This window comes from Muntiacus reevesi, chromosome 19 (genome assembly GCF_963930625.1).
Source record: "Muntiacus reevesi chromosome 19, mMunRee1.1, whole genome shotgun sequence".
In the NCBI taxonomy this organism is placed as follows: domain Eukaryota; kingdom Metazoa; phylum Chordata; class Mammalia; order Artiodactyla; family Cervidae; genus Muntiacus; species Muntiacus reevesi.
Window position 1 is genome coordinate 24547278 of NC_089267.1, and position 27967 is coordinate 24575244.

At 45.9% G+C, this 27967-nt stretch overlaps 1 protein-coding gene across 1 annotated transcript; it reads left to right on the forward strand.

Moving 5' to 3' along the window:
• The first annotated feature begins 9348 nt into the window (after positions 1–9348).
• Positions 9349–26915, forward strand: HDDC2 (HD domain containing 2). The gene is made up of 6 exons (XM_065911688.1): positions 9349–9504; positions 10787–10908; positions 12580–12682; positions 18347–18415; positions 22444–22582; positions 26558–26915. Exons 1-6 carry the CDS (start codon positions 9418–9420, stop codon positions 26653–26655), a joined length of 618 nt encoding a protein of 205 aa, XP_065767760.1. The 5' UTR covers positions 9349–9417; the 3' UTR covers positions 26656–26915.
• The last annotated feature ends 1052 nt before the right edge of the window (positions 26916–27967 follow it).

Sequence of the window (27967 nt, forward strand, 5' to 3'; positions counted from 1 at the left end):
GTCCTGAATGCCCTTGCTTTATCAAAATTCCTCGGCTTTTGGACCAATGGCATCTCTTCTGGTAGCAACTGGAAAACATCTCCCAAACAGGCTGAAGTTTGTTTATTAGGTTAACTTTTTTGCCCTCCTGAGTTGTGCTCTTCTATAAACATCTCAATGAGGCTTCCCTGGTGGCTCAGACGGTAAAGCATCTGCCTACAATGTGGGAGACCTGGGTTCGATCCCTGGATTGGGAAGTCCTCTGGAGAAGGAAATGGCAACCCACTCCAATCCTCTTGCCTGGAAAATCCCGTGGACGAAGGAGCCTGGTAGTCCATGGGGTCGCAAAGAGTCGGACAGGACTGAATGACTAAACTAAACTATAAACATCTCAATGGGGCTTCCCTGGTGGCTCAGCAGTAAAGAATCTGCCTGCAATGCAGGAACCACAGGTTTGATCCCTGGTCGGGAAGATCCCCTGGAGAAGAGCATGGCAATCCACTCCAGTATTCTTGCCTGGAGAATCCCATGGACAGAGGAGCCTGGCGGGCTACAGTCCATGGGGTCACAAAGAGTCGGACACGACTGAAGTGACTTAGCACACTCACAAAAGGAGAAGAGGGCGGCAGAGGATGAGAAGGTTGGATGACATCACCAATTCAGTGGGTAGGAACTTGGGCAAACTCTGGGAGACAGTGAAGGACAGGGAGGCCTGGCATGCTGCAATCCATGGGGTTGCAAAGAGTCAGACAGGACTTAGCAACAGAACAACAACACTTCCCACCTTCTGAGGTCAGAAAGGAAACTTGTAAGCATAAGCTAAAAAATGATCATTTCAATTAAGTTGAACCAAAAACACACGCAGAACCTGATTTATTCCTAGAGAAAGTTTGAGATGCACTTTGCCTGGAAGAGCATTTCTACTCCGTATCACCTTCCAAGCTATGACATACAATTCCTTGGCAATACAGCTTCTTGAAATTCATTCAATATTTACCAAGTAATGGCATATTCTGACACAGCGTCTCTCCATGTGAAATGATTTCCTCACACAGGAGAACTTGATGACTGCCAGGATTCCCACAATGCCATTCTAGAAAGTCCTAGGAGGTGGTGTGGATACTAGAAAATACATGACTGATGGTGCTACCACGTTTCAATTCTGACACAGCAATTTAACATGCGTACAGTCTTGGGCAAATTTTTTTTTTATCTCTCTGAGTCTGTTTTCTCACCTGCAGAAAACAAATAATACTCTGAAGGACGGTACAAATTTGAATAATACAGTAGAACTCCTAGTGCAGGGTCTGGCACAAAATGAGGTGCTTTTTAAAGAAAGGAATTATCAGGAGTTCCCTGGTGATCCAGTGGTTAAGAATCTGCCTGCCAATTCAAGGGACACAGGTTTGATCTTTGATCTGGGAAGATTCCCACCTGTCTCAGGGAAACTAAGTCTATGTGCCAAAACTACTGAGCTCATGCTCCACAACAAGAAAAGCCACTGGAGTGAGAAGCCCACACATGAAACGAGAGTGGTCCCCTCTACTGGGCAGTAACAAAGACAGTTCAGTTCAGTCGCTCAGTGCTCAGTTGTGTCTGACTCTTTGCGACCCCAAGGACTGCAGCACGCCAGGCTTCCCTGTCCATCACCATCTCCCAGAGCTTACTCAACTCATGTCCATTGAGTCAGTGATGCCATCCAACCATCTCGTCCTCTGTCGTCCCCTTCTCCTCCTGCCCTCAATCTGTCCCAGCATCAGGGTCTTTTCCAATGAGTCAGCTGGCCGCATCAGGTAGCCAAAGTACTGGAGCTTCAGCTTCAGTATCAGTCCTTCCAATGAATATTCAGGACTGATTTCTTTTAGGATTGACTGGGTTGATCTCCTTGCAGTCCAATGGACTCTCAAGAGTCCTCTCCAACACCACAGTTCAAAAGCACCAATTCTTTGGCACTCAGCAACAAGGACCCAGTGCGCCAAAAATTAAAAATATATAAATAAAAACAATTTTTAAAAAAGAAAGGCATTGTCATTTCCATCTAAATACTTCTTGTACTCACTGCCTGGTGCATGCACGCTAAGCTGCTTTAGTCATGTACAACTCTTTGAGAAACTATGGACTGTAGCCCGCCAGGCACCTCTGTTCATGAGATTCTCCAGGCAAGAATACTGCAGTGGGTTGCCAGGCCCTCCCCCAGAGGACCTTCCCAACGCAGGGATTGAACCTCCTGGGTCCAGGCCCTCCCCCAGAGGACCTTCCCAACGCAGGGATTGAATCTCCTGGGGCTCCTGCAGCGCAGGCAGATACTCCACTGTTACCCTCTCAGGAGCCCCCACTCCTCCTGCAAGATTGCCTGACTGTCCTGAGCTTTTAGTGAAGCTAAGCCCTGCAGTTTTAGTATCTGTCCTTATATCTGATTGTTTTCCTAGAGCCAATGTCTGTTTCCACCACCACATTCACCACTCACTACCTTTGTTGTTTGCCATTCTTGCTCTTGCTCTTCCCCCTCTTCCCATAGACTTCCTCTATACATCCTGTCTTGAATGTTGGTGTGGTTTGGCTTGCCTTTTCTGACTCTGAAAACGCACTGAAGAATCTCTATTCTTCCTGAACATCAAACCAAGAAGCCATTAAGTGCCAGGGCCATCTTGGGCCCAATGCAACAGGTATTGGTCTGATGGCTTTAATGAATGCTGGATGCTCTGGAGCTGTTTTCTTTTTTTTTTTTCTGTTAGACACACTTTAAAAATCACCTGCCCCTTTAATCCTCTGGGTTCCATGTCACTCCAGATGTAAAAGATTACTGGAGTTTTGGCCTCTGGGATACCTGAGGTGTTACAAAACATACAAGTTTACTCTTTAATAGTGAGGAATGTGCCAGAACAACAGCATTTGTTTTAATTGGAAGTGAAAAAAAAGAAAAAGACTGTTGGAAGCTTCATATTATCAGAATTGTTTTCTGGTTCTCTTTTGGTTTATTCTATATACTACTTAACTTGGCTGCTATTTTATAGGAGTAACTATTTTTATTTAACATGGAAATGCTACTGCTGAGTATGGATGACAGTTTCATTTCTTTTTCTGTGTTTGGAGAAGGACTCTGACACCTGGTCTAAGATACCTGATAGGTCTCTGAGTGTGATCAGGTGCAAGTTGCTCAGTTGCTTAGTCATGTCTAACTCTTTGTGACCCCACGGACAGCAGCCCACCAGGCTCCTCTGTCCATGGGATTCTCTAGGCAAGAATACTGGAGTGGTTTGCTATGCCCTCCTCTAGGGGATCTTCTCGACCCAGGGATTGAACCCACATCTCTTGCATCTCCAGCATTTGCAGGCAGATTCGTTACCACTGAACCACCTGGGAAGCCCTAGGTCACCATGTGGCAGCTCCCAAAACAGTGGCTGGCATCAAGGTCCTCCGTGAAATTCCACTGGAATGCCACCCTATTCCTGATGACACCTACTGACGAACAGGGGCAGACTAGTCTCAGCCACTCAACACGGATAAAAGTTCCAATCTGTTCCATGTGATAAGGATGGAGTGATACAGTAGCTGAAGACCCTTGTGCAGTTATGAAACTCTTTAGTCACTGAAGAGGGTTATCTATGGAGAAAGCCTGGCAGCTTGCCAGAAAACTCATATAAGAGATTGTTTATTAATATTCAGATAATAGTTTAAAACACAAACCAAAACAACACTGTAATACTATCTTTATACATGCAGAATCCGCACTCTGTAATCCAGATGTGTCCAGGGGTGACTCTAACACACCTACTCATAACAATCAGCATGGAGCCAAACTGTTCTTGCTCAGCTTAAGGTCGACTGGAAGGATCCATCTTTCTCGGCAATGTCTCAGTCATCACCCTCAGCCAACAGGCAGGGGGCGCTCTGCAGCTGCTCATGTGAGCAGAGAGGACCCTTCCACCTCTGACCCTAATGGCTGGTTTTATGGAAGACCGCTGCCCACTCTTAACTTATTTTGTTGCACTGCAGTACTGCACCGCAGGCAAGCAAGTGGCAAAAAGAGAACAAAACCCAAGCTCCTTCCCTTGAGCAAATACTCCCGTGGGAATATTCCTCCACTCCACAGACCTACTACCCTACATTTATCTTCCGTGAGCGGAACTGCTCAGCTTAACTGCTCAGCTTAACTTAGTTACGTGTGTGCGCATGCTCAGTAGCCTCAGTTGTGTCCGACTCTTTGCGACTCTATGGACCATAGCCCGCCAGGCTCCTCTGTCCATGGGATTCTCCAGGCAAGAATCCTGGAGTGGGTTGTCATGCCCTCCTCCAGGGGATCTTCCTGACCCAGGAACAGAACTCGTGTCTCCTGCCTCGCAGGCAGATTTTTCACCCACTGAGCCACCTAAGAAGCCCAACTTGTTAGGTAAATGATCAAAGCCTTCCTCTGATTCCCCTCACCTTTCCAGGACCTCTGTGGCCAAGCTCCAGAGCCTGTCTACACTATTTTAAAAAGGGATTACACGTGAAATTTGCTTATTTACTTTATTTCCTCACTCAAGTTAATGTAAACATACTTCCATTTTCTGCCAATTACAATTCATCGACAATATGAGTTTAATTGTAAGCATTTTCATTTTGGAGCTATACACTGCAGCTTCTTAACTGCAGCATAAGAGACATCTGTGCTGGATAATTCTTTGTGGGCGGTTGTCACGGGCTTTGTAGTTTTAGTAGCAGCCCTGATCTCTGCTTCCTAGACGCACACCCTCCACCGTGTTCTGTGACAATGTCTGGTTGTCTGGTTTGGACAATGTCTCCAGACACTGCCAAATGTTCCACTGGCGCAAAGTCACCTGGAGATTGAGAGTCACTGATATAGGCCAACTATTAAACCTTTTAATCAATGAAGACAGGGCAGGCAGAAGGATTATCTCTCTCTTGGTATCTAAAGGAAAAAATTTTTTAAAAGAACATAGCTTTTAGTCTCTATTCTTTCATCTGTTCCTAAGACATTTTTATAAACATTTTCTGGGCAAATTTTCTTGGATCAATCCATTGCTATCTGTTCACTTGACCAATGCTTTACACAAATAACAGTACCCCAAATCTATTTTATACACAGGATCTTAATTTCCACAACAAGATGTGGTACTAAAAACCAGAGGGTTGGGAAGCAGCAAGGTGTCAATAAAGAAAGATTTGGAGGAAGACAAGCCTAGTTTCAGTTCTGGAAGCATTGTTCATTAGTTGTGAAAACTCAGGCCAGCTCTTCAGCTTCTGTGCCACTTGGTTTTCTCATCAGAAATGTGGAATTATTATCTTGGAGAAACACTGGATGAATTAAAATGAGGTGAGATGAATAACAATATATCTTACTTGTTGCTGCTGCTAAGTCACCTCAGTCGTGTCCAACTCTGTGCGACCCCATAGACGGCAGCCCACCAGACTCCCCCATCCCTGGGATTCTCCAGGCAAGAACACTGGAGTGGGTTGCCATTTCCTTCTCCAATGCATGAAAGGAAAAGTGAACATGAAGTCGCTTAGTGGTGTCAGACTCTTAGCAACCCTGTGGACTACAGCCGACCAGGCTAATCCGTCCATGGGATTTTCCAGGTGAGAGTACTGGAGTGGGTTGCCATTGCCTTCTCCAGTATCTCACTTAGCAGAGGCTTAATCACTGAGAACTTTTGAAATTAGAACACCTTGATGAAAGTGAAAGAGAAGAGTGAAAAATTTGGCTTAAAGCTCAACATTTAGAAAACTAAGATCATGGCATCCGATCCCATCACCTCACGGCAAATAGATAGGGAAACCATGGAAACAGTGTCAGACTTTATTTTTCTGGGCTCCAAAATCACTGCAGATGGTAAGTGCAGCCATGAAATTAAAAGACACTTACTCCTTGGAAGGAAAGTTATGACCAACCTAGACAGCATATTAAAAAGCAGAGACACTACTTTGCCAATAAAGGTCCATCTAGTCAAGGCTATGGTTTTTCCAGTGGTCATGTATGGGTGTGAGAATTGGACTGTGCAGAAAGCTGAGCACCAAAGAATTGATGCTTTTGAACTGTGGTGTTGCAGAAGACTCTTGAGAGTCCCTTGGACTGCAAGGAGATCCAACCAGTCCATCCTAAAGGAGATCAGCCCTGGGTGTTCACTGGAGGGACTGATGCTGAAGCTGAAACTCCAATACTTCGGCCACCTGATGCGAACAGCTGACTCATTGGAAAAGACCATGATGTTGGGAGGGATTGGGGGCAGGAGGAGAAGGGGACGACGGAGGATGAGATGGCGGGATGGCATCACCAACTCCATGGGCATGGGTTTGGGTGGACTCCGGGAGTTGGTGATGGACAGGGAGGCCTGGCGTGCTGCGGTTCATGGGATTGCAAAGAGTCGGACACGACTGAGCGACTGAACTGAACTGAACTGAAGACCAGAGCTTCCTGGAGACTCCACGGCCGTACATCGAGGCAGCTTTCTCAATGGCATCACTTTTTGCCCCATTCTGGTCAGAGACCTCTTTAAGATCTGATTCTTTCCTTATTGAGCACCACCTACCTAAGAATGACTTCCCAGGTGGCTCAGTGGTAAAGAATCTGTCTGCCAATGCAGGAGACACAGGAGGTGCAGGTTCGATCCCTGGGTCAGGAAGATCCCTTGGAGGAGGGCATGGCAGCCCACTCCAGTATTTTTACCTGGAGAGCTCCATGGACAGAGAAGCCTGGCAGGCTATGGTGTATGGGCTGCAAAGAGACAGACATGACTAAGCAACTGAGCGACATGCACCTAAAGAATAGCTCCTCGTCCACTATCCTAACCATGCGTAAAACAAGCTCCACTGTCCTTGGCATTCATTCGGTGCGCAGTTGTATTTAATTCTGTTGCTATCCTACTCTCCAAAACAACTATTTTATGTCATCTTCTCTTTCCTTCACCCTCCAATGCCTCCTCTTCCAGTCACAGATTTCCTGGTCTCCTCTCTTCCTGGGATAGTAAGACTGCATCTCACAGGTCTCTTCCTTTGAAGCTACCGTGGTAGCATTACTTATTTTGGCCAGGGATATATAGAATAAGGGTCAGATATAATTCCCAGGGACAGGCTTTAAGAGGCAGGATGCCACTCTTCCCTTTTTCAGTTTCAGCAACAGAGAAGAACAGCGAGTCACCCCGCTCCCTGGCTGAGGTTAGAGCAACATCCCCTAGTTGACCAACAACAGGCATTTCGCCTGAGAGAGAAATGCCATGTTAAACTCCTCAGATACAGCATTTGCATGTTACTACAACATAACCTAATTAAGACTTCACTTCCTATTTCAGTAAGAAAATAGAAACAATCAGAAGGCAACTCCACAATCTCTCATGACCACAACTGCCATTAATTAGTCACCATTTATTCTCCCTTCCTCCTATATCATGGATGAATGCTCCTGAGATCCATCTTTTGTCTTGTACCCTAGACTGTATGCTCTTCTATCTACTCGAGGCCATCATTCCAGCATTTCTCTCCTTTGTTTCTTATATCATCAATTTTTCTCTTTCTACGAGGTCACCTCCATCAGTAAATAAGAATACTAATATAATACCCCCATCTTCTGAAAAAAAAAGAAAAAGAAATGTCCTCTTAAATGCCCCATTCATTTAAGAGTTGCAATATTCACTCTTGTTCTCTCTGGAACCATTTCCAGGTAGGGTCCTGCTTATGCCAATCAACTAACTCTGCTCTTGTCAAGGTCAGCAGTGACACTGAATTTGCTAAATCTTGTAGTCAAATCTCAGTCCGTATCTGATATAATGCTGACTTCGTTGATCACATTCCTTCCTTCTTGAAATAGTTTCTTCATTTGGTCTTTAGGACGCAACTGTCTCTTAGTCTTCTATCTATTTCACTGGCTACTTCTTCCTGGTCTCCCAAACTCTAAATGTTGGTTTGTCTGAGACCTGAGGCTTCAGACATCCTTTCTTCTTCATCCACACTTTTCCACCACACAGTCTCATCCAGTTTCTTGGTTCTACAAACCATCTTATGCTGCTGACACAAAATTGTTACCTTTCCCCTGACTTTTAGATTTACATCTCTACTAAGATCTCTGATTGGTATCTCAACATCTCCTAAACTAAACTGCTGATTCCTACCCTTCCCACAACCTACTCTTACAGTTTTCTCCAGCTCAGTATATAGCAACTCCATTCTTTTGGTTGGTCAGGTCAAAATTTGTGAAGTCATCCTTGATTCCTCTCTTTCTCTCATACCCCATGTCCAATCTGTCACAAACCCTGTTAGTCCTATCTTTATATTACACCCCAAATTCAACATCTCACCACCTCCACTACTAGAATTCTGGATTCTAAGCCAAAATCATCTCCCCAAATAATTAATTCAATAGACTCCTAATTGGTCTACTTCCTTCCTCCCTATGGTGTCTATTTTCTATGCTACCCTCTCTCATCCAGTCCTTCAGTATGCATATCACTAATGGCTCAGATGGTAAAGAATCTGCCTGCAAAGCAGAAGACCTGAGTTTGATCCCTGGGTTGGGAAGATCCTCTGAAGAAGGGAATGGCTACCCACTCCAGTATTCTTGCCTGGAGAATGCCATGGACACAGGTACCTGGCGGGCTACAGTCCACGGGGTCACACACAGTCTGACACAACTGAGTAACACTAAATGCCTCTAAAACCTGGCACCCTTGGTTGTTGACAGAATTAAGACAGACAGTTGAAACAGACCCTGAACAACTTTTCAGGGTAGGGGATTCTTTATCACTTGCGGTGTCAGGGAGGTTGTGATTTCATCACGGGACTGTTCTCACTCCCTGGCCATTTATCCTCACCTCCAAGTCCTCTAGTTATGGCTAGCGTCCAATCCTTCCAGTGCTCTTGTCACTCCTAATTAATGTCCCCTTCCAACTCATTTCCCCCCGTTAAAAATGTTTACAGATTGCTCGCTTGGAGGTAGAGTCTATCTCTTCCTCTAGTCCAGAGGCAAGATTTTGGTGCATTATGACATAACCCTCCCTCCTCCACGCCACTCACTCTGCCCCTCCATCCCCAAGGAACTGCAAGCCCTTCAAAAGTTTGAGGGAGTGCAGCTGAGCAGAGTTTAGCAAACAAGTAACGCATACCTAGATGCTCCAAGTACAGAGTGTCTGACGTGGGTGGTGCAATGTTCAACAGCTGCCACCGGGGCCAGAAAGGCGGAACTCTGGACAGAAGGGCAGAGGAAAATCTGAGACAAAATCCTAGAAGGACGCAGAGGAGGAGAAGGGGGAGGGAGGAGCTTCAGGGGCGGAGCTTCGGGGAGGCGCTTCAGGGGCGGAGCTTCGGGGAGGCGCTTCAGGGGCGGAGCTTCGGGGAGGCGCTTCAGGGGCGGAGCTTCGGGAAGGCGCTTCAGGGGAGGAGCTTCGGGGGCGGAGCTTCAAGCGGCGGTCCCGCTGCCGGCTAGGACCTGTTGGGATCCGCTGCCGCATGGCTTCGGCCTCACCGGCTGAGACCATGTCGGGCCGCGGGGCCCGGAACCTGCTGCAGTTCCTGCGGCTGGTGGGGCAGCTCAAGGTGAGCGGGCGCCGGGAGAGCTGTCTGAGGTCGCGGCTGCGCGGAGAGAGGCCGGGGCCGGCCGCCGGGCAACCAGGCTTCCGGTCCCCGCCCGGCCTGAGGCCTGCCCGCTTCCTCGGTTCTCCGCGCCTCGTGGGGCGTGCAGAGGGAAGCCGTTCCAGAGGGATGCGGTTGTGCGTGAGAATCGCGGACGGAGGAGGCAAGTGGCGGGGTTGCTGGGCCCCACCCCAGGCCGGGCAGAGTCCGAGCCGCACTGGACCCCAGTGTCGGCCTGGCGCTCAGAGGGGCCCGGCCCCGGCGGCCTAGCGAGAGGTTTCTGAAGGGGAGCCGGCGAGGTGATCTGTGGATCTCCAGGCTCGAGTCCGCCCCGAGTACATAGGAGGTTCATGACCCCACAACTGGGCTAATGGGAAGAACAGAACCCATTGATCCTGCAGGATTTGAGTGCCTAACATCTTTTGTGTGTGTTTTTTTAAGGAAGGATTTTATGTAGTCCACACTGAAGTTATATCCGAGGGGATCCTCCTTCCATCCCCCACCCCTATCCTGGCCATACCCAATAATGATTTTGCGGAGTTTCTGCAAGCTCAGAGCGGATTGTTTCGTTCCACTGTTACTATGTATATAAACTTTAGACATGTCAAATCCCAAGGAGAAAAGACAGTCTCTCAGGATCACAGGGTATGACTGGCGGTAGTGTGAAGGAATTAGAAATGCTTTATTTAACCCTTTCTGCTTCAGAATTTGGAAGTCTGTCACTTGTTCAAGTTCAGTGCTTTCACTTAAAAGGACTTGTGTGTGTTCTGTACATGCAAACATCAGTAACACGGTTGGACTTACAGGCTGTATGTGTGTGTGTATAAGTCACTCAGTTGTGTCTGACTCTTTGTGACCCTGTGAACTATAGCTGGCCAGGCTCCTTTGTTCATGGAATTCTCCAGGCAAGAATACTGGAGTGGAAGCCATTCCCTTTTCCAGGGATCTTCCCAACCAGGGATTGAACCCAAGTCTCCTGCATTGCCCACAGATTCTTTACCATCTGAGCCACCAGGAAAGCCCTCCTATGCTGTTTATCTGTGGCTTATTCTTCCCTCTCTCTTTATCATTCTCTGACCTCACTCGTTTATTTGATTCCAGATGTTTCTCCGTCAGTTGGTTAAACATTTTTTAATATATACTGACACTGTGGCCCAGTGCTCTATTTCCTGGACTTCCCTTAAAGAGCATAGCAGATAGTTAAAATATGTATTCTTATCAATTTCCTTCTGTTCATTTTTATCAGAGAGTCCCACGGACTGGCTGGGTATACAGAAATGTCCAGAAGCCAGAGAGCGTATCAGATCACATGTACAGGATGGCAGTTATGGCTCTGGTGACCAAAGATGAACGTCTTAACAAAGACCGGTAAGCTGTGAACTCTGGTGTCAGTTAGGGTCTCTGATCCATGGGAGTGCATGACTCTTCACATGTGAGGCCTGTGTCCAATTCTTCTAGGTTAGTTAATAGTCAAGAAAAATTATTTGAGGCAAACCATACAGATTCAGGATGTGGGCAGGGGGACTTTGTGCTGCAGTTGTAAACTGCACTCTGGGTTTTCTCTTGGCAAGTGAAAGAGTCTGCCTTGGTCTCAAGAAAACATAAGTGTGATTTGAGGGTTTTCCAGTGCCTTGAAGGTAAGTGTTTTATGTCTAAAATCAGATCCAGATACTTTGTATTTTACTTAGCCCCTTTTCTGAATAGCAGCAGTCTTTCGTGAAGTGACTCTTTGAAGTGGTGTATGCAGGAAAGAACTGAGAAAGAGATATCCTGTCCCCTTAAGTCAACCAACAAGTGTTTAGAATGCTTTTTGAGTACAGGACAAAGTTTTCTAGCCAAACAGTATGAGGTAGTAAATAAAACCCAGATGGAGTACATGGGCCCAGAGTGGCTTCTATACAAAGCACAAAATAAGTCATATTAGAAAACTACTCTTAACAGGAGAAATCACCTGCTCTTGGGTGATCTTACTGGAGGGGGCAGAGTCTGAGTTGACCTCTAAAGGGTTGATTAGGTATAGAAGACACAGCACGTAAAGAGAAGGGCATGGAGACCAAATCTCTGATGATAGGGAAGTAAAGGTATGTTTTGGAAATGATAAGTCAATCCATCCGATTGAAGCAGAGGTTCATCTGGGAGTCTCTGGAGCCCTGTTACTCTGTAGATGGGGTAGAACTTAAGGGGATTTTTGGCACATGGTACAAGATGAACATGGTGTCGAATGGAGATGAACTTACACATAGGCTACAATTTGAGCTAGATGAAAAAGCAGCTGCAGGCAGGGACACCTGCGAGTTCTTGTTCTGCTTTGTTGATGCTGGGAACATAAAGCAGACTGGCCCTCTGGGGCATTTATCTCATGAGCTGCCTTCGTTATCTTGATTATCCTAATCACTGATCCTTACCACTAACAGTCATAGTCATTTGTTGAATGAGCAACATGTTCCAGGAATATAAAGTAGTGAATTTAATTTTCATACCAAACTTAGGAAGTATTATTACCCCTTTCTTACAGATAATAAAATGAAGGCTGCAAAACTTAGCATTTAAGGAAATTAAGTGACTTGGCAAAGGGCACGCAGCTAATAGATGTTAATTGCTGGATTCAAACTCAGATCTGTCCAGCTCTACCTGTTTCTCTATAAAGGGCTTCATTTTGACGTCTAACTAGTACATTTGGAAAATGATTTTTTTTTTAAATGTTATATTGGTAAGTAAATGCTATAACCAGATCACCTTCGTCTGGCTTTTTAATCTAAAGTTATCAGCCTTTTAAAGTGGTATTTAAGAGACCAACTTTTTTTTTTTAATTCATGCTAACAACTTCCCTTGCATTCTCATGTTTTTGTGCTGAATATTAACTAGCAGTTTTGATTCAGATCTGTTGCAGGCTGGCAGAATATAATTACTTTTAGAAAATACTGCATTAAAATCCTCTGTGAGGCTGGAGGAAAAAAACTATATTGTGTAACTTAAAGTAGCATAGAGAAGGAGTCTGTAGTGAGTATAATTCTGTGTGATTATTTCTTGCCTGGTCAGATGTGTACGCCTAGCCCTGGTTCATGATATGGCAGAATGCATCGTTGGGGACATAGCACCAGCAGATAACGTCCCCAAAGAAGAAAAACATAGGCGAGAAGAGGTCAGTGTTGACTGTTGACTCCACAAAAGAAAAACCCATTGCCGAAACAAAGGAAAACCAGAAATAACCATTGCTGAAATGCAGTTGAGTTCACCAACCCTATTGCAGTAAGAGAGAGTACCTCCTTGACAGAGTCTTAGTATCTTGGGAAGGAAGATCAGGGGGAGGGTATTTATAGAGTTGTAGGGCCTGGGCCTGAGGATGTTTGGATGGATCTTAGAAGAGCGGCTACTGTCTTACAAGATGAGATTGCTCAGAGTTTAAACATAGAAGCTTTGGGTTGGTAGGGCTGGTGAGGCATGGTCTTAGCAAGGGTCTTAAAGAGCAAGCTGTTAGTGCTTACTCTACTTTGGATTGGTTTACAATCTTACCTTCCAGAAGTAAGGATTTTGTGGAATAAACAGTGAATTGGTTTTTGCTTGTTCTAAGCCTTAACACAGGGACAGGACTCTGTGTTGGTTTCATTTCTCACAGAGAGGCAGAAAAAGGGATCTGAACACAGGATATATGGTATGGCTTTCATTCGAACCATGGAGATAGCTGGAATTTGAAGGCATTCTCCATGCCAGCTAAGCTCTTTAGAGAGAAGTTCTATAAAACCCAGGCATAATCATTATTATAATTAGTATTTAGTAAGACAAGCCTAGTGGGCTACAGTCCATGGGTTTGCAAAAGGGTTGGGCACAAGTTTACTGACTAAACAACAATAACAACAAATTTTAAATTAGTCTAATTTAGTGGTTAACAATTTTTAAAATTTGTATTAGTAAGAAATGACATCAATTAAACAGGGTCTGCTGATTTGGAGTCTTAAAACCAGAGCCCAGAGACAAAGAGGAAGATGTATTTGAAGCAGAGACTGGAAAATTCAGGAAGGTTTTTTTTTTTTTTTAAGCTGAGTGGATGGTTCCCAATTCAGGGATTGTTGCAAGCTGCTTTTCTTGTAAGCCAGAGGGATTGATCCTAAATGTCTTTAAGTCAACAGATCTTCATCAAGATGGTTTAACAGGAAAGGTGGCCTTCAATAGCTGTTCTTGAGGGAAGGGTGTGGCCAGAACTCAGTAACCAACAGCGTTTTTTCCCTTTTTGAGGCAAGAAGATCCACAGGGAATCTCAATTCAGGAGTTCCAACACACCATAAATTATGGAAACAAGGGAGATAGGGAATGTGGTCATCCTATAAATACAGGTCCAGAACACATGAGGATCAGTACAGTTTTTAAAAAGGGAGGAGCTAAGGAAATGTTTCTCTGTAGGAGTCTAGACTGTGGTGAGCAAAGAATTCCTGGGTTGTTTGGTTGATACAAAAAGAAACCAGTTAGTTCAGGATTCCGAGTTGCAGGGACTCTTGGGGTGGTGCAGTGATTTAAGACTCCACGCTCCCAAAGCAGGGAGTCTGGGTTTGATCCCTGGTCATGGAACTAGATCCCGCATGTCACAGTGAAGTTCCTGTGTGCTGCAACTAAGACTGAGAACAGCCAAATAAAAAAAAAAAAAAAAAAGATACTGAATTGCAGAAAGGAATTAGCCCCAAACCAGAGGATGCTGGGTGTTGACGTATGGCATAGAGGAAAAGACTCCTCAATTGTATAACATGTTTCGGGATGTATGTAGTTTCATGCAAGGGGAATTTAGACATTGTGGAGGAGAAATCACAGGCTGAAGATCCATAGGGTGACACTTCCCCTGTGGGCACCCAAGGAGTATGAGGTTCACTCCACCGAGGAACGAGTCAGAACCTTCTGAAGAAGGAACAGTTCAGTAGGAGGGATCTCCAACGCCTGGCGACAGAGTAAACCTACCTCTGTCCTGACGGAGGCTGAGTCCTGGCTAGTGGCGCCCCCCTGGAGGGGCATTGCCACCCAGAGAGTGCTGGATGCCATATCCGGGCAGTGATGAAAAGCCCTCTCAGCCTCATTAAACCTCCTGGCTGCTGCCCACCGCGTCTGATTCACAGGAGAATAAATATCATCATCAGAAAGGACGGGGAAACATCTTTAAGAACCACAAGTTCTTGGACAAGAAACCAAAGGCTTGGGAAGCGCTGATCCTTCATTGCTTCTTCCTCCGCTCATTAGGATTTGGGAACAGAGAGAAAGATGTGGGCGGTGAACAACTCCTTATGCAGATGGTGTTTAGGGATGAGGTTTGGATGTCTGAACCATGCCTTAAGATAATTAACTGAGGGTTTCTTGGCTCCTTGAGGTGAAAGACATATACTGGACCAGGAAGTGTCATTTGCCCAGAGGCTAGTCCACTGTATCCAGAGGGCTTTAAACCCAAGTAAGAGGGAGGGAAAATATTTGATAACCCTGGAAGGCTGATTGTCTCAGAGGAAAGTAGGTACTAAGATAAAAGGGAAAATGAGGGTATAGAAGAGAAAATTTAGAGGGTAGGGGCAAAAACAATGCTTGTAGGCTGACTCCCCTCCTAAACAGGATAAAATAAACTTTACGTTATAAACCAAGATGGTAAATGATGCCTCGTAGGGATCATTAAGAGCTAGTGGAATGGAGCTTGAGGCTGGAATACAGCAATAACAGGTTATTATATTCTTTTGCAAAGGGAAAAGTTACTAAGAGAACAGAGTCATGATACATATGTATATACATACCTGACAGTTAAAGTTGCTGAAGAACTAGAGGTTAACAGGGGAAGAACCATTTATTATGGGAGTGGACATGGCGAGATGGAGAAAGTGAAACATAGACTCCTTACCCTGTTCCAGTTAATAAGTACTTTATGTATAGTGACTGTGTCATCCTCACAGCAACCCCTTCAGGTAGGAACCCCTGTTTACCTCATTTTATAGATGAGAAACCTGAAAGACAAAGATGTATGTTGCTCAGGATCCCACAACTAGTAAATGGCAAGCTGGGTCTCAGACGGCATCTCCGTCTAAAGTTTGTCATTAGCTCTTGCACTGTGCAGCATCACCAGTGATGTGTGAGTGATGAATACTGCTTTCTGGGCGCTTAACGCTTCATTCAGCTCAGAATTTCAGGCAAATTCTTGACATGCTTTGCTAACAGGAAGAAGCTAGGGAAATTATCACTCTAAATCTATGTGTGAACAAGGCAAAATTCAGTTTAGAAGCGGGAGTGGCAGGGCTCGCAATCAAGAAAGGAAAGTCTGGTATCTTCAGACCTTTGTCCTGGACTTCAGTGAAGTCGATTTCAGAGGGTCATTTAAAGAGGGCCTGATTCTGTGGCTGCTGCTGCTAAGTCGCTTCAGTCGTGTCTGACTCTGTGCAACCCCATAGATGGCAGCCCACCAGGCTCCCCCGTCCCTGGATTCTCGTGCCAAGAACACTGGATTCTGTGGCACAGGCTGCCAGACAAGGAATAACAGCCAAGAGTCTCAAATGCAATCCTGACGTATAATAACAAATGGTGTCAACGAGTTTAGATCCAGAAAAATCATTGCTCGGCTTCAGAAAGAGAGCAAAATGTATTTGTTTGTTGTGTTTTGTTTTTTAAAGAACATTGTGATTTTAGTCAACAGGAAGCTTATTAATAAGTCATATGTGATTTCCAACTCAGTCTTGGGCTGCACTTATAGAGCATTTACCATGATGGACACTTTGGTTCCATTGTGTTTTGACTGGGCCAGACCACCCATCAATCACTATATTCAGTGCTGGATGTATCACTTTAAAGGGAATAAAATAATTCCTTGTCAGAGCAGGACTTTTAAGTTTGTATTTGAAGAGTTCAGATTTTGATATGTCTCTGTACATATATGTTATTCAGTTCATTCCTTTCATACAAAAGCAATGGGCAGATGTTTCTATAACAGTGGAGAGAAAACTGATCTATTTGTAGAGACATTTTTAAATTTTGAAAATGCAGGGTTTTTTCTCAAGTATTTTGCTGAGATTTATGAAAAAGAAACAAGGGAGAATGCAAGTACAAAATACCCAAAATTTCATACCACTAAGGGTGGTATGATGCTTCAAGCCATTCAAGATGACAGCGCTACTTACAAGAGCAGACCATTGACACTGGCCTGTATGGTTTGCTCTGGAAGTGGTTGCACTCTACAACTTTTTTTTCCTCCCTGTTACAGTTATATATAAAATACTCATTTTTATTTTAATTGCTTTTTACCATTTCACCATTTGATTTTAGTAAGACCTTGCCCCTTTTATATAACCACTTTGCCAAAAATGATTCTTAAAACAGTATTCTTCTCAGGGAGCCTAAGCTCTGGCCAAACGAACTGGAGCAGATTAAGAGGTGGAGGATGATGATAGGAGGAGAGTGAAGGAGTTGGAAGCCATTTGAGAGCAGGTTGCAGACCTCATGCCCCCAAAATGGCATATTTGAGGATTTTGGAGCAATAGAGAAGTGAAGGAGGAGATGGAATAAGAGGGGCTCTTGGGACTTTGGAGATCAGAAATATGTACTGAACACACTCTGTGCTCTCACTCTCTCGTTTCAGCCTTTCTGTGCGTTTTGGCTCTCTGAACTCTACTCTGGGGCTTCTCTCCCTCCATCTCCTCATGCAGCTGGTCCCTGAGTGGCTGGTTAGAGTTACATGCCCATCCCTTGGACCAGTCACTGGCCACAGAGATTCTAGACTGCTGGGTTACCGCCCACCTGATTGATATTGTGTTTTTGTGAGGGAGGAAGACAGGAGGGGTATGGTTAGGCACAGTGGAAGAACTTACAGGGACAATTTTCAGCTTGATATGAGACATTGGTACTTCCTACTAACACTGCCTAAAGTCCGTTTGAGCAGCCTCTTGGGGTGCTAGGTTCCCACCACGAGTCATGTGTGTGGAGGGAGGACTCCAGTTCCAGTGATGCTGCTGGAGGGTTTGGTGCGCATGGATGATGATTGGCTCACTACCCAGTAGCATCCCTTCTCAGCCTGTGAGTCTGTGAGCTTAGCAAAATGCTGTCTTGTAATTTCGTTTATGTTAGTGACAATGGCTGCCCACTTGTGTAGTGCTTTACATTTTGCAAATAAAAACATTAACAACAGAAAATGAACATAATGGTATACCAAAAGTTTATTTGAGCTTCGTAATTCACTGATACTTTCCTGTTCTCCCCACAGTCAGATTTGTTTTGAACTATAGTACTTAACTGTTGAGGGCTTCCCCAGCGGCTCAGCAGTAAAGAATCTGCCTGCAATGCAGGAGACGCAAGAGATGAGGATTGGATCCCTGAGTTGGGAAGATCCCCTGGAGGAGGGTATGACATCCCACTCCAGAATTCTTGACTAGAGGATCCCCTGGACAGGGGAGCCTGGTGGGCTACAGTCTATCAGGTCACAGAGAGTCTAATACAGCTGAAGCGACTGAGCACGCACGCACTTACGAGTGAAATGCACATGCATGTTGGGACTCGTGCACAAGATCTAAAGTCTTTGGCCTCACTTCTGGTCTTTCTATAATCATCTCATACCCTGCTCCTTGTCCTTGATTGTGTCTGGTATGCTGCAGGCCACAACATAAGTGCTCCTGAGTAAATACATATAAATAAAGACATTATTTAATGTACACAGCTACCCTCCTGGTTAGCCTGAATCTTCTCCAATATTCCGCTGCCCCTTTGGGAGTTATTTGGAAGAGTGTGAGTCCATTATTTGGCATTTGTAGATGAGTTGTTAACTAACAAATGTGAACATGATTAAAATAATGGTTCGATCTTTCAGGAAGCAATGAAGCAGCTAACCCAGCTCCTCCCCGAGGATCTCCAGAAGGAGCTCTATGAACTTTGGGAAGTAAGTGTATACACTGAGTTGCTTTTTACTGTAACTGAATTTATGTGCCCTGTCAGTGTTTTAGTTGCCTTAGATGATCTCGCATGCTGAGTCTAATGTCCCTGCTTTCTGGGTTGTGTGTTTCTCAGCTCCCAGCTGCTGTAGGTGACTGTCAGGGCTGATAGAAATGTTTCTTCCTTCCACGTTCCACATTTCCCTTCTCACCATAATGCCTGGTACAAATACTGACTCAGGCCCCCTGAATTTCCTAATGCATTGGTCTCATCCTCCACCCTGCCAGCCTCACACCCACCCACCCACCCATCTCGGGTCCTTGAGAGAAATGTGGGCTTTGGGGTCGTTCAGAGCTGGGTTCCCACCTCACCGCTTCCTGGCTCAGTGACCGTGGGCTCATTCGCCTCCATGAGTCTGCTGCCCATCTATGAAACGCGTGAGGGTTGTTAGGGTTGCCTGAGGTCAAGGGCAGAGGTGCCGAGGAGCCCAGCACAGAACGTGGGCCCTGTCGGGACTCAGCGCCTCCCTGGTGCTGCTGATAGCAGAGACTGCCGAGGCAGGTGGCTCCAGGGAAGGGGCATGCCTCGGGCTCCTGTTGTCCCCTCCCAGTGGGAAGGGAAGCTAACATCCCTGCCGCGGGCAGTTTCTCACTTCCTCCAACCACCTCTTCCCCCGCCTTCCTTGCTTGAGCCCCTAGCCCCTCCTCACTCTGGGGTAGCCCTGCCTCATAGTTCTGGAGGCTTGAAGCCCAAATCATGATGTGGGCAGGGCTGTGTTCCCTGACAGCTCTAGGGGAAGATTCCCTCCTTGCCTCTCCCTGGCTTCTTAGTGATGCCTCGTCCTTGGCAGCCTTGCCTCTAAACACATTTCTCCAGGCTCTACCTGCATAGTCAGACGTTGTTTCCCCCCCTCCCCCAACCCCATGTCTGTGCAGGCGTGCTGAGTCGCTTCAGTCATGTCCGACTCTTTGCAACCCTGTGGACTGTAACCCGCCAGGCTCCTCTGTCCATGGGATTCTCCAGGCAAGAATACTGGAGTGGGTGGCCATGCCCTCCTCCAGAGGATCTTCCCGACCCAGGGATGGAAGCTGCCTGTGCCACCTCCCCACCCCCACCCCCCGCCCTGTGTCTGTATCTGGGCCCAATTCCCTCTTGTAAGGATGTTGGTTATTAGATTAAGATCCGTCCTAATCCACTATGACTCTTTCTTAATTTGATTACATCTGCAAAGACTGTTTCCAAATAAGATCACATTCATAGATTACAAGTAGATTTGAACTTTGTGGGAACACTATAAACAGAGAACAGCTCTCATATTACACATTTTAAAAATCATGTTCAGTATTAACACGTTGGCTTTGGTATGAGATTTCCAGGGTTTGAATTAGTGGCTCCTCTGTTTACTAGCTGTGTGATCTTGGGCAACTTACGGTACCTCTCTGTATGTCAATTTCCTCATCTATAGAATGGCACTAATAATAGTATACCTGTATTACAGGGTCGTATGGCAATCAAATTAATTAGTATGTTAAGCAGTTGGAAAGCTTCCCTGGTGGCTCAGTGGTAAAGAATCCACCTGCCAATGCAGGAGACACCGGTCCCATCTCTGGGTCAGGAAGATAGCCTGGAGAAGGAATTCACAACCCACTCCAGTATTCTTGCCTGAGAAATCCCATGAACAGAGGAGTCTGGCGGGCTATCATTCATGGGGTTACCAAAGAGTCAGACATGACTTAGCTACCAAACAATGAGGACAATGCAGTTAGAATATTGCCTGACATATATAGTATGCTCTTTGTGTCTCCAGTCCCTGTGGTCTGATTTTGATTTCAGAAAATAGGATCATTCTGAACCCAGGGAACTTCGAATAGAACTAGTTACATAGAAAATGTCAGTTAAGTTGATTTCTGAAATGTAAATTAAATCACTGCTGTTCACCACTAACAACAGCTTTCAGCCCAAAGGGTCACGTCTAGTTAAAGCAATTAAATATCCTTAATTATAATTTATCATTTGCCATAGAAGCGTGAAATCACATTTCAGTAAGTCAAGAGAAAGCATTTTCACTTTTTCCTTGAAGTATCACAGAAGGATGTCCACTCTTCCACCTGAGTTTTGCTTTAAAGAAAGAGCCTTTTGAATCCCAAGGCAGAGTAGGAGCCGCTCCCTGCCACGTGCCCAACGCCTGGCACACACACCTGCCTTTGAATTGTTTCCCAGCCTGCAGCTGAAGATCCAGCTGGATTAAAAAATTCTCCTTCAAAAGGTCCCTGGAGAAGGAAATGGCAACCCACTCCAGTATTCTTGCCTGGAGAATCCCATGGACAGAGGAGCCTGGTGGGCTGCCATCTATGGGGTTGCAAAGAGTCAGACATGAACTGAGCGTGCAAGCACTTCAGAAGGTCTCCCTGTTCTGTCCTCCAAAGTACAAGGGTAGTATTTTGGTGGGGAGCTTGATTCGCAGCAATATGAGGGTCCTGGGTCCCAGAGGGAGAGTCACTAAGGTGGGAAGGCGTGACATGCAGATTAACTTTATGTCTGCACTGTGGTCAGGGCCGGCCTTTCTCCGAGGGAGACAGGAAACCTTTGACCTTCTTCGCCTTTGCTCCCTCCCTTCCCTTTGGTCCTCCATGCTGAAGACCTAGAACTTGTTTATCTTTCCTGCCTGAAACCCTTACCCTTCTGTTGCTCTGCAAACCCCCACCAGAGCTGCATCTAATAAAAAGCAAAAAACCATCAGTGATTCACAACACATCACCCTAGCAAGAGAAAGCCCGGCAGATTGATTATCTAGGGTGGAATTACAAATGAGGACCTGACAGAGAAGTCAGCTGGAAACACTTTGGTCTTACTAGAAGAATGCTCTGTGGCCGTGACTGGGACAGGGGTTGTGTGACAGGTGTGCTCCAAGAGGTAGACTGCCTGTCGCTTCTCGTTTTGGGTCTCCACTGAGGGAGGGCCAGTGGCACAAGGATAGGTAAAGAAGCTGCTTCCTGTCCGCTGCCTTCACCACCGCCCTGCCACCAACACGTGCACATACACCCGGCAGAGAGTTCTCAGACCCTGGCTGTATCCTCAAGAGTCATAACCCGGAGGGATGTGATTAGCACCTCTCTATTCTGAAAACAAGGACAGAGCTTCCCAGTGTAGAGAGCAAGCCAGAAACTCACTTCAAAAGGAAAAGGAAACCTGACATTAAACGGAGAGGGAACTAATTTGAGAAGCATAAAATGAAATATTTGTTGTTGTTTAGTTGCTCAGTCATGTCTGACTCTTCTGCAGCCCCATGGCCTGTAGCCCAGCAGGCTCCCCCATCCATGGGGTTCTCCAGGCAAGCATACTGCCATGGACTGCCATGTCCTCCTGCAGAGGATTTTCCCAACCCAAGGATCGAACCCACAGCTCCATGTTTCCTGCGTAGCAGGCAGATTCTTTACTGCTGAGCCATTGGGGAAGCCCCAAGATGAAATATTAACTTGAAATTAATACTCAGAATCTGAATTAAAGAATAATGATCTTGAAGACAAGATACTAAACAGGAAGGAAAATGTTTGGACTTGCCCATGTGAACACATGAGACTTCGCAGGCATTTATCTATCAGACTAGATAGAGTTGTGAGCGCCCACATGAAACATGGATAAGCTGTGGAATTGTGTATGAATAGTCTCTGTGGCAGTTTTGTATACAGTGGAGAAATGTGGCCAGTGGAGAAAGTGCTTTTAGCTGTGACTGATTTCAGGTACCAGATTTTCCTGGCATAACGTATCAGGTGGGCCTACCAGGTGGCCTAGTGGTAAAAACCCTGCCTGCCAGTGCAGAAGACGTAAGAGATGTGGGTTCAATCCCTGGGTCGGGAAGATCCCCTGGAAGAGGAAATGACAACCCACTCCAGTATTCTTGCCTGGGGATCCCCGTGAACAGAGGAGCCTGGTGGGCTGCATCCATAGGGTCGCAAAGAGTCAGACACGACTGAAGCGACTTAGCACCCACACGTGCAGCCCTAATCATGCTGCTTTAATTGTCCCTTTACTTAGGAATACGAGACCCAGTCTAGTGCAGAAGCCAAATTCGTGAAGCAGCTGGACCAATGTGAGATGATTCTTCAGGCCTCTGAGTATGAAGACCTGGAGAACAAGCCTGGGAGACTGCAGGACTTCTACGACTCCACGGCAGGTACGCAGCGCTGATTTCAATAAGCACCATTTCAGTTTGGCTTAACTTGCTCCTAGTGTAATGACTAATATTACCTTACGGAAGTCCATGGTTTTCCAACCCTCCTCTGACCCTTTGATATGGAGCATCTGAGAAGAAAATGGTGGGATTCATGGTGTGAGGCTACCTAACGCAAGAGAGCCTTGCCGCCCTGGAGTCTGAGCGCCAGATTCACGTCACACATACTGGCTGTGTGCTCCTGGGCAGTCTCCTGACCTCTCTGTGTCCTTCCTGAAAAATGGAAATCATAGTACCCTACTCAATCTATAGGTTGGTTTTGAGATTTAAGAGAGATGATGAATATCAAAGTACTTTATGTCATTGCTTAATAGATGGAAGGTCATGTAAGGTGGAAATAGAGATTTAAAAAGAGAAAACTCCAGACAGCAAAGTCACCATTGTCTCTGTAGCCCTTCAGAGCACAGGCCTGAAACTACTTGGGTTTGAATCCTGGTTCTGCCATGTTCATCTTAGGTAACCTCCATTAGATTACTTCACCTAGTTCTGGGTCTTCATTTCCTTATTCTTGGGGCTTCCTGTGTAACTCAGTCAGTAAAAGCATCTGCCTGCAATGTGGAAGACCTGGATTCAATTTCTGGGTGGGGAAAATCCCCTGGAGAAGGAGATGGCAACCCACTCCAGTATTCTTGCTGGGAGAATCCCATGGACAGAGGAGCTTGGCACGCTATAGTTCATGGGATTGCAAGAGTTGGACATGACTTAGCGCTTTTCTTCTTTCTTCCTCATTTTTAAATTGAAGATGATTATAGAGTCTACTTTATAAGGTTGTTTGAGGACATATGTGAAGTGTTGAGAAGAATGCCTGGCAGTGAGCCTTGGCTGTCTTCATTTCGGCACAACCTCTGCAGCGAGGAGCCGGGGCACTGACAGGGGTCTCCTGTTGCTCCTGTTGCTCCCTGGAGTAGAGCTCCAGCTCTCTTCCCTCGGAGTTCCCCAGGCTCAGCTGAACCTCCATCTCTCCTGAGAGAACTGTTAGAGATGGCCTTGCTGTGACCTCTCCTGACCCTTTTGTGGCCCCATCAAGTCCAGGAAAGTCCCAGCTCCAAAATAAGCCCCCAGATCTGATTTGCATTATAATGGGGTTGATTTGATTTTCCTTCTGTCTTTTCAGCTCACTTACCTCTGCCCTAGGCAAGGCCCTCATTGTTTCTGTATGGATGGCTGTTATAACCACCTAATTTAATCTCCCAGGCTCAGGAGTTCACCCTGCACATCTGAGTGCTTTCCTCCTTTGTAGATCTAGGTATCATCACATCTTTGCTTTGTGGCTTTCCTTTTCCTTGAAAATAAAATCTTGATACTTCTTGTACTTCCCGGGTGACGCAGTGGTAAAGAATCCTCCTGCCAGTGCAGGAGATGCAAGAGACACAGGTTCGATCCCTGGGTTGGGAAGATCCCCTGGAGTTAGGGAATGGCAACCCACTCAGTATTCTTGCCTGGAAAATTCCATAAACAGAGAAGCCTGGCGGGCTGCAGTCCATGGGGCCACAAAGAGTCAGACACAACTGAGCATCTGAGCTCAAACAGTTGTGCAGTCTAAGGCTGTTCAACTCTCTGGTTTCCTTTCTCAATGCTTCCTGTCACAACTAAGTGTTCCTTCTTTTTGCTCAACCTGCGTGTGGTCCAGAGCATGCCACCGTGATGTCATAGTCTGACTTGCATTCTCCATTATGATGTTCCTAGTTGGGTTTCTTCCCAAATCCCCATCTGTTCACCCCACTGTGTGGTAAGCTGTTTGAGGGCCATGACCAGCTTTGTCTTCTCTGTCCTTGAAGTAAGTGATGCTCAAAATGTTTGATTCAGTTAAATAGAATAACACTGTAAACCAGGAGTCGGTCAACTATAACCCATGGGCCAAACTGGCCTGCTTCTTGTTTGTGTAAATAAAGTTTTATTGAAACAGCCAGTCTTTATGCATTGTCTATACTGCTTTTGTGCTACGACCAGAGTTGAGTAGTTGGCCACAAAGGCCAAATGGTTCACAGAGCCCATAATATTTACTGACTCCTCACAAAAAGGCTTGCCAACCGTGTTAGAGGCAGTGATCGGGTTCCCAGATAGCATCTTCTTCCCACTAAGGTCGTAATCAGGTTTGTGTTGTGCTTTACATCTTAATTAACACTGTTATCCTCGGATGCATTCACAATGAAAAGAATAGAAAATGAAACATGAGAATACTGATAGAATCCAAAAATATGGGAGCTGGAAGGATCACCTAGTTTAAGCTCCACATTTAACTGAGCAAGAAAGTGAACCTAGAAAGTGGGTAATGAACCCACAGCTGCGTTTGAGATTAAAACTCACTGCACTTTCTCCTCTGCTGCACCACTACTAGTGAACAGTTAATAAATATAAAATGTGTAACCCATATAAGAAGTGATTTCTCACCATTTTGCTTGCCCTGGTTTGGGCAGGACGGTTATGGTGGAAGACATAAGAAGAGGTCAGATTCTGGATGTATTTTGAGGGTAGAGTCAACTGGGTTTGTATATGGGGGTGTTTGTAAGAGGGGCCTGAGGATTTTGGACTTTCCACTAGATTGGGCTTCCCTGGTGACTCAGTCGGTAAAGAATCCGCCTGCAAGGCAGGAGACCTGATTGCCATCCCTGGGTTGGGAAGATCCCCTCCAGGAGGGCATGGCAACCCACTCCAGTATTCTTGCCTGGAGAATTCCAGGGACAGAGGAGCCTGGTGGGCTACAGTCCATGGGGTCCCAAAGAGTTGGACACAACTGAGCGACTAAGACACACACACTAGGTGGGAAAGATGGGAGAAAATCAGGGGTCCCAGAAGCCAAGGAAAGAAAGTTTCAAGAGGGCAGGAGTAGCTGTCAGATTGAGCAGCATGGAACTGACCGGTGTCCTTGGTAAGAGCAGTTTTGGTGGAATGGTGTTAATTCTGACGGCCAGCCTTTACACAGTGAGGCAGAGGGTGACCTGGAAACAACACAGAGCATGGAGAACAGGCCCCGGCTTGGTGCTAAGAGCGGCGTGAGACAGAAAACAGCCAGCAGTGGGGGAGCTACAGGGAAAGCTGCACCTCAGGACCAGCCAGGCGTCAGGTAGGCCAAGAAAGTGAAGGGGACATTAAGCGAAGAGATGGCGCATAGGGAATAAATGGGATAGAGTTCACTGTGGAATGAACAGTAAGCAGCAACAGGCACTGGCAAGAGAAGACCGTCAGGGAGCAGACAGTGGGCTTAGCATTGCTCCTGCCAGCCACTGTCCACCTAAGATAGCTCGGAGCTCGGTTACTGCCCAGGGCAGAAGTCCAGGGAAAGCCAAGGGGCCGGGAAGACAGGAAAGACCAGCTGGTTTCAGGGTAAATGTTTGCATTCTTTTGGCAAGCAAGGGGACAGCCTGGACCCACTGGTCTTCCTGCTAGTCTTTTCATATGTAGGTGCTTGAAAGTGAAAGTGTTTCTCAGTCGTGTCTGGTTCATTATGACCCCGTGGACTGTAGCCTGCCAGGCTCCTCTGTCCATGGGATTCTCCAGGCAAGAATACTGGAGTGGGTTGTCATTTCCTTCTCCAATGTAGGTGTTTGGTTCCCCACAACTGCAGATTCAGAATGGCCAGAGGCTGTTCTCAGATGTTCCCAGAGAGGGCTCCAACCTCCCCAAGTTTCCCTGGAGTTCCCAGTAAAGGTTGCTTGGTGCAGTTTTCCCCAGCTCTGCCTGAGCTGCAGTTCTTTTCCTAATTCTCATCATTACTCTCCGTTGCATCTGGGGTAACAAAAAGTGAGTTCTGAGTGGTTGCCTTCAGCACCTCTCCAGGACCTGGGATTGTATCATCTGTGTTGGAGTGAAGTGTGGGTCAGATCACAGAAGTGAGCCCCTGGCAAGCCCTAGGATCCAGCTGGAGAAATGGATGTATTCTCTTGTCATTATTTCTTCCCCCATCTTCTTGCCTTGCAGGGAAATTCAGTCACCCGGAGATAGTCCAGCTTGTTTCTGAACTTGAGGCAGAAAGAAACGCTAACATAGCCAGCGCCGCCAGTGAGCCACGCTCCTGAGATGTCCCCTGCGCTGCTGCCCTCTTGGAGCAAACATTTCAGTTTTCTGTCTCTCGGTTTTGTGTTTTGCCACTGTTGGTCTGTTGATTTTCCCAGATGTGTTTGTTATCAATTTCCTGGACTCCAGCAAGAAACGCGATACAGTTTGGATAATAAAAGAAGCTACAGAATGTGGTCACGAAAATGTCATGGATGGAGACTTTTAGGCTGGCGGGGGTCCGGGGGGTGTTTTGAACTAAATAAAATTTTAAAATCTTAAACTTTGGAATATTTATTGTTGATTCTAAATCATCATATTCTGAGTTTATAACCTACGTCCCTGAAGGCCAGATTCATTGAATAATAGAAAATTTAATTATGATTGCTTTTAAGAAGATTCTTCAGCTGGCTTAGTGATAAGGATCTAGGGAAAACAAATTATTATAATGCATCCTCCCATCAATTGAAATGCTGCTTTATTCAAGTTCCACAGCCCGATCTTTAATTCACTATGACCTGCTTTAGGCCCCTGATCACGGACTTGAAAACCTGGTCATGGTTGCCTCCCTGCAATCCTTTTTGTCATCTGGGGATAGAAATCTGGGCATGCAATTTCAAATGTTATTTGTCGGCCTCTGCTTTTCCCCTGGCTGGTTTATATTTTTCAGGCCTTGATTATATTTATCTCCAGACAAGAAACACATAATAAGTTATTACTGGGTCATTGGACCTTATGGAGAGATCACATCAGACCTGGCTTCCTCCCCTCAATTCCCTTTCACAGGATAAGTAATTTGCCTCCTTGCCTTTAAATGATGCACAGCCACTGAATGGGGAAGAAAGGATGGCTGTCCGTGCAAGCCAGCTCAGGAGTCTGGTGGAAGCATGATGCCTGTCCCTTTAATTCAGATGTCAGTTTCCATTTGAAGAAGGCCTGAAAAGGCTGGCATGGTGAGAATTCTTGGCAGCGTTTCTTTGGAAACCTTTTGCAGTATCCATGGATACCCAGTCTGCCGGAAGCAAGGTGCCGTGATCTCTTCAGAGACAACAGACACGTGTGCGTAGAGCGAATCTGCACTGCAAAGAGCCGTGCTGCTCTGCCCGGAAATGCTGTTGCATCATAGCCACACTATGTAAAAAGCAGTAAATGGTTGAAAGTCAATGAAGTCTGGTTATTGCCGGAGATACGATTAGCAAGAAAACAGAACCATATCAGTATTTTGGAGTTTTTTTTTTTCTCCTGGAATGAAATCATGCACACAAAATAACCTGAGATAAAAGTTCAGATATTTATAACCGGAAGATGTTCTGTGACCCTGGAGTTTTACTGGGA

Excerpts from the sequence above, each read along its gene's own strand:
- HDDC2 (XM_065911688.1), top strand. The coding sequence starts at position 9,418 with ATGGCTTCGGCCTCACCGGCTGAGACCATGTCGGGCCGCGGGGCCCGG. Across the intron at positions 9,505-10,786 it reads GGCTGGTGGGGCAGCTCAAG|AGAGTCCCACGGACTGGCTG; the intron begins GTGAGCGGGCGC and ends CATTTTTATCAG. Across the intron at positions 12,683-18,346 it reads AAAAACATAGGCGAGAAGAG|GAAGCAATGAAGCAGCTAAC; the intron begins GTCAGTGTTGAC and ends TCGATCTTTCAG.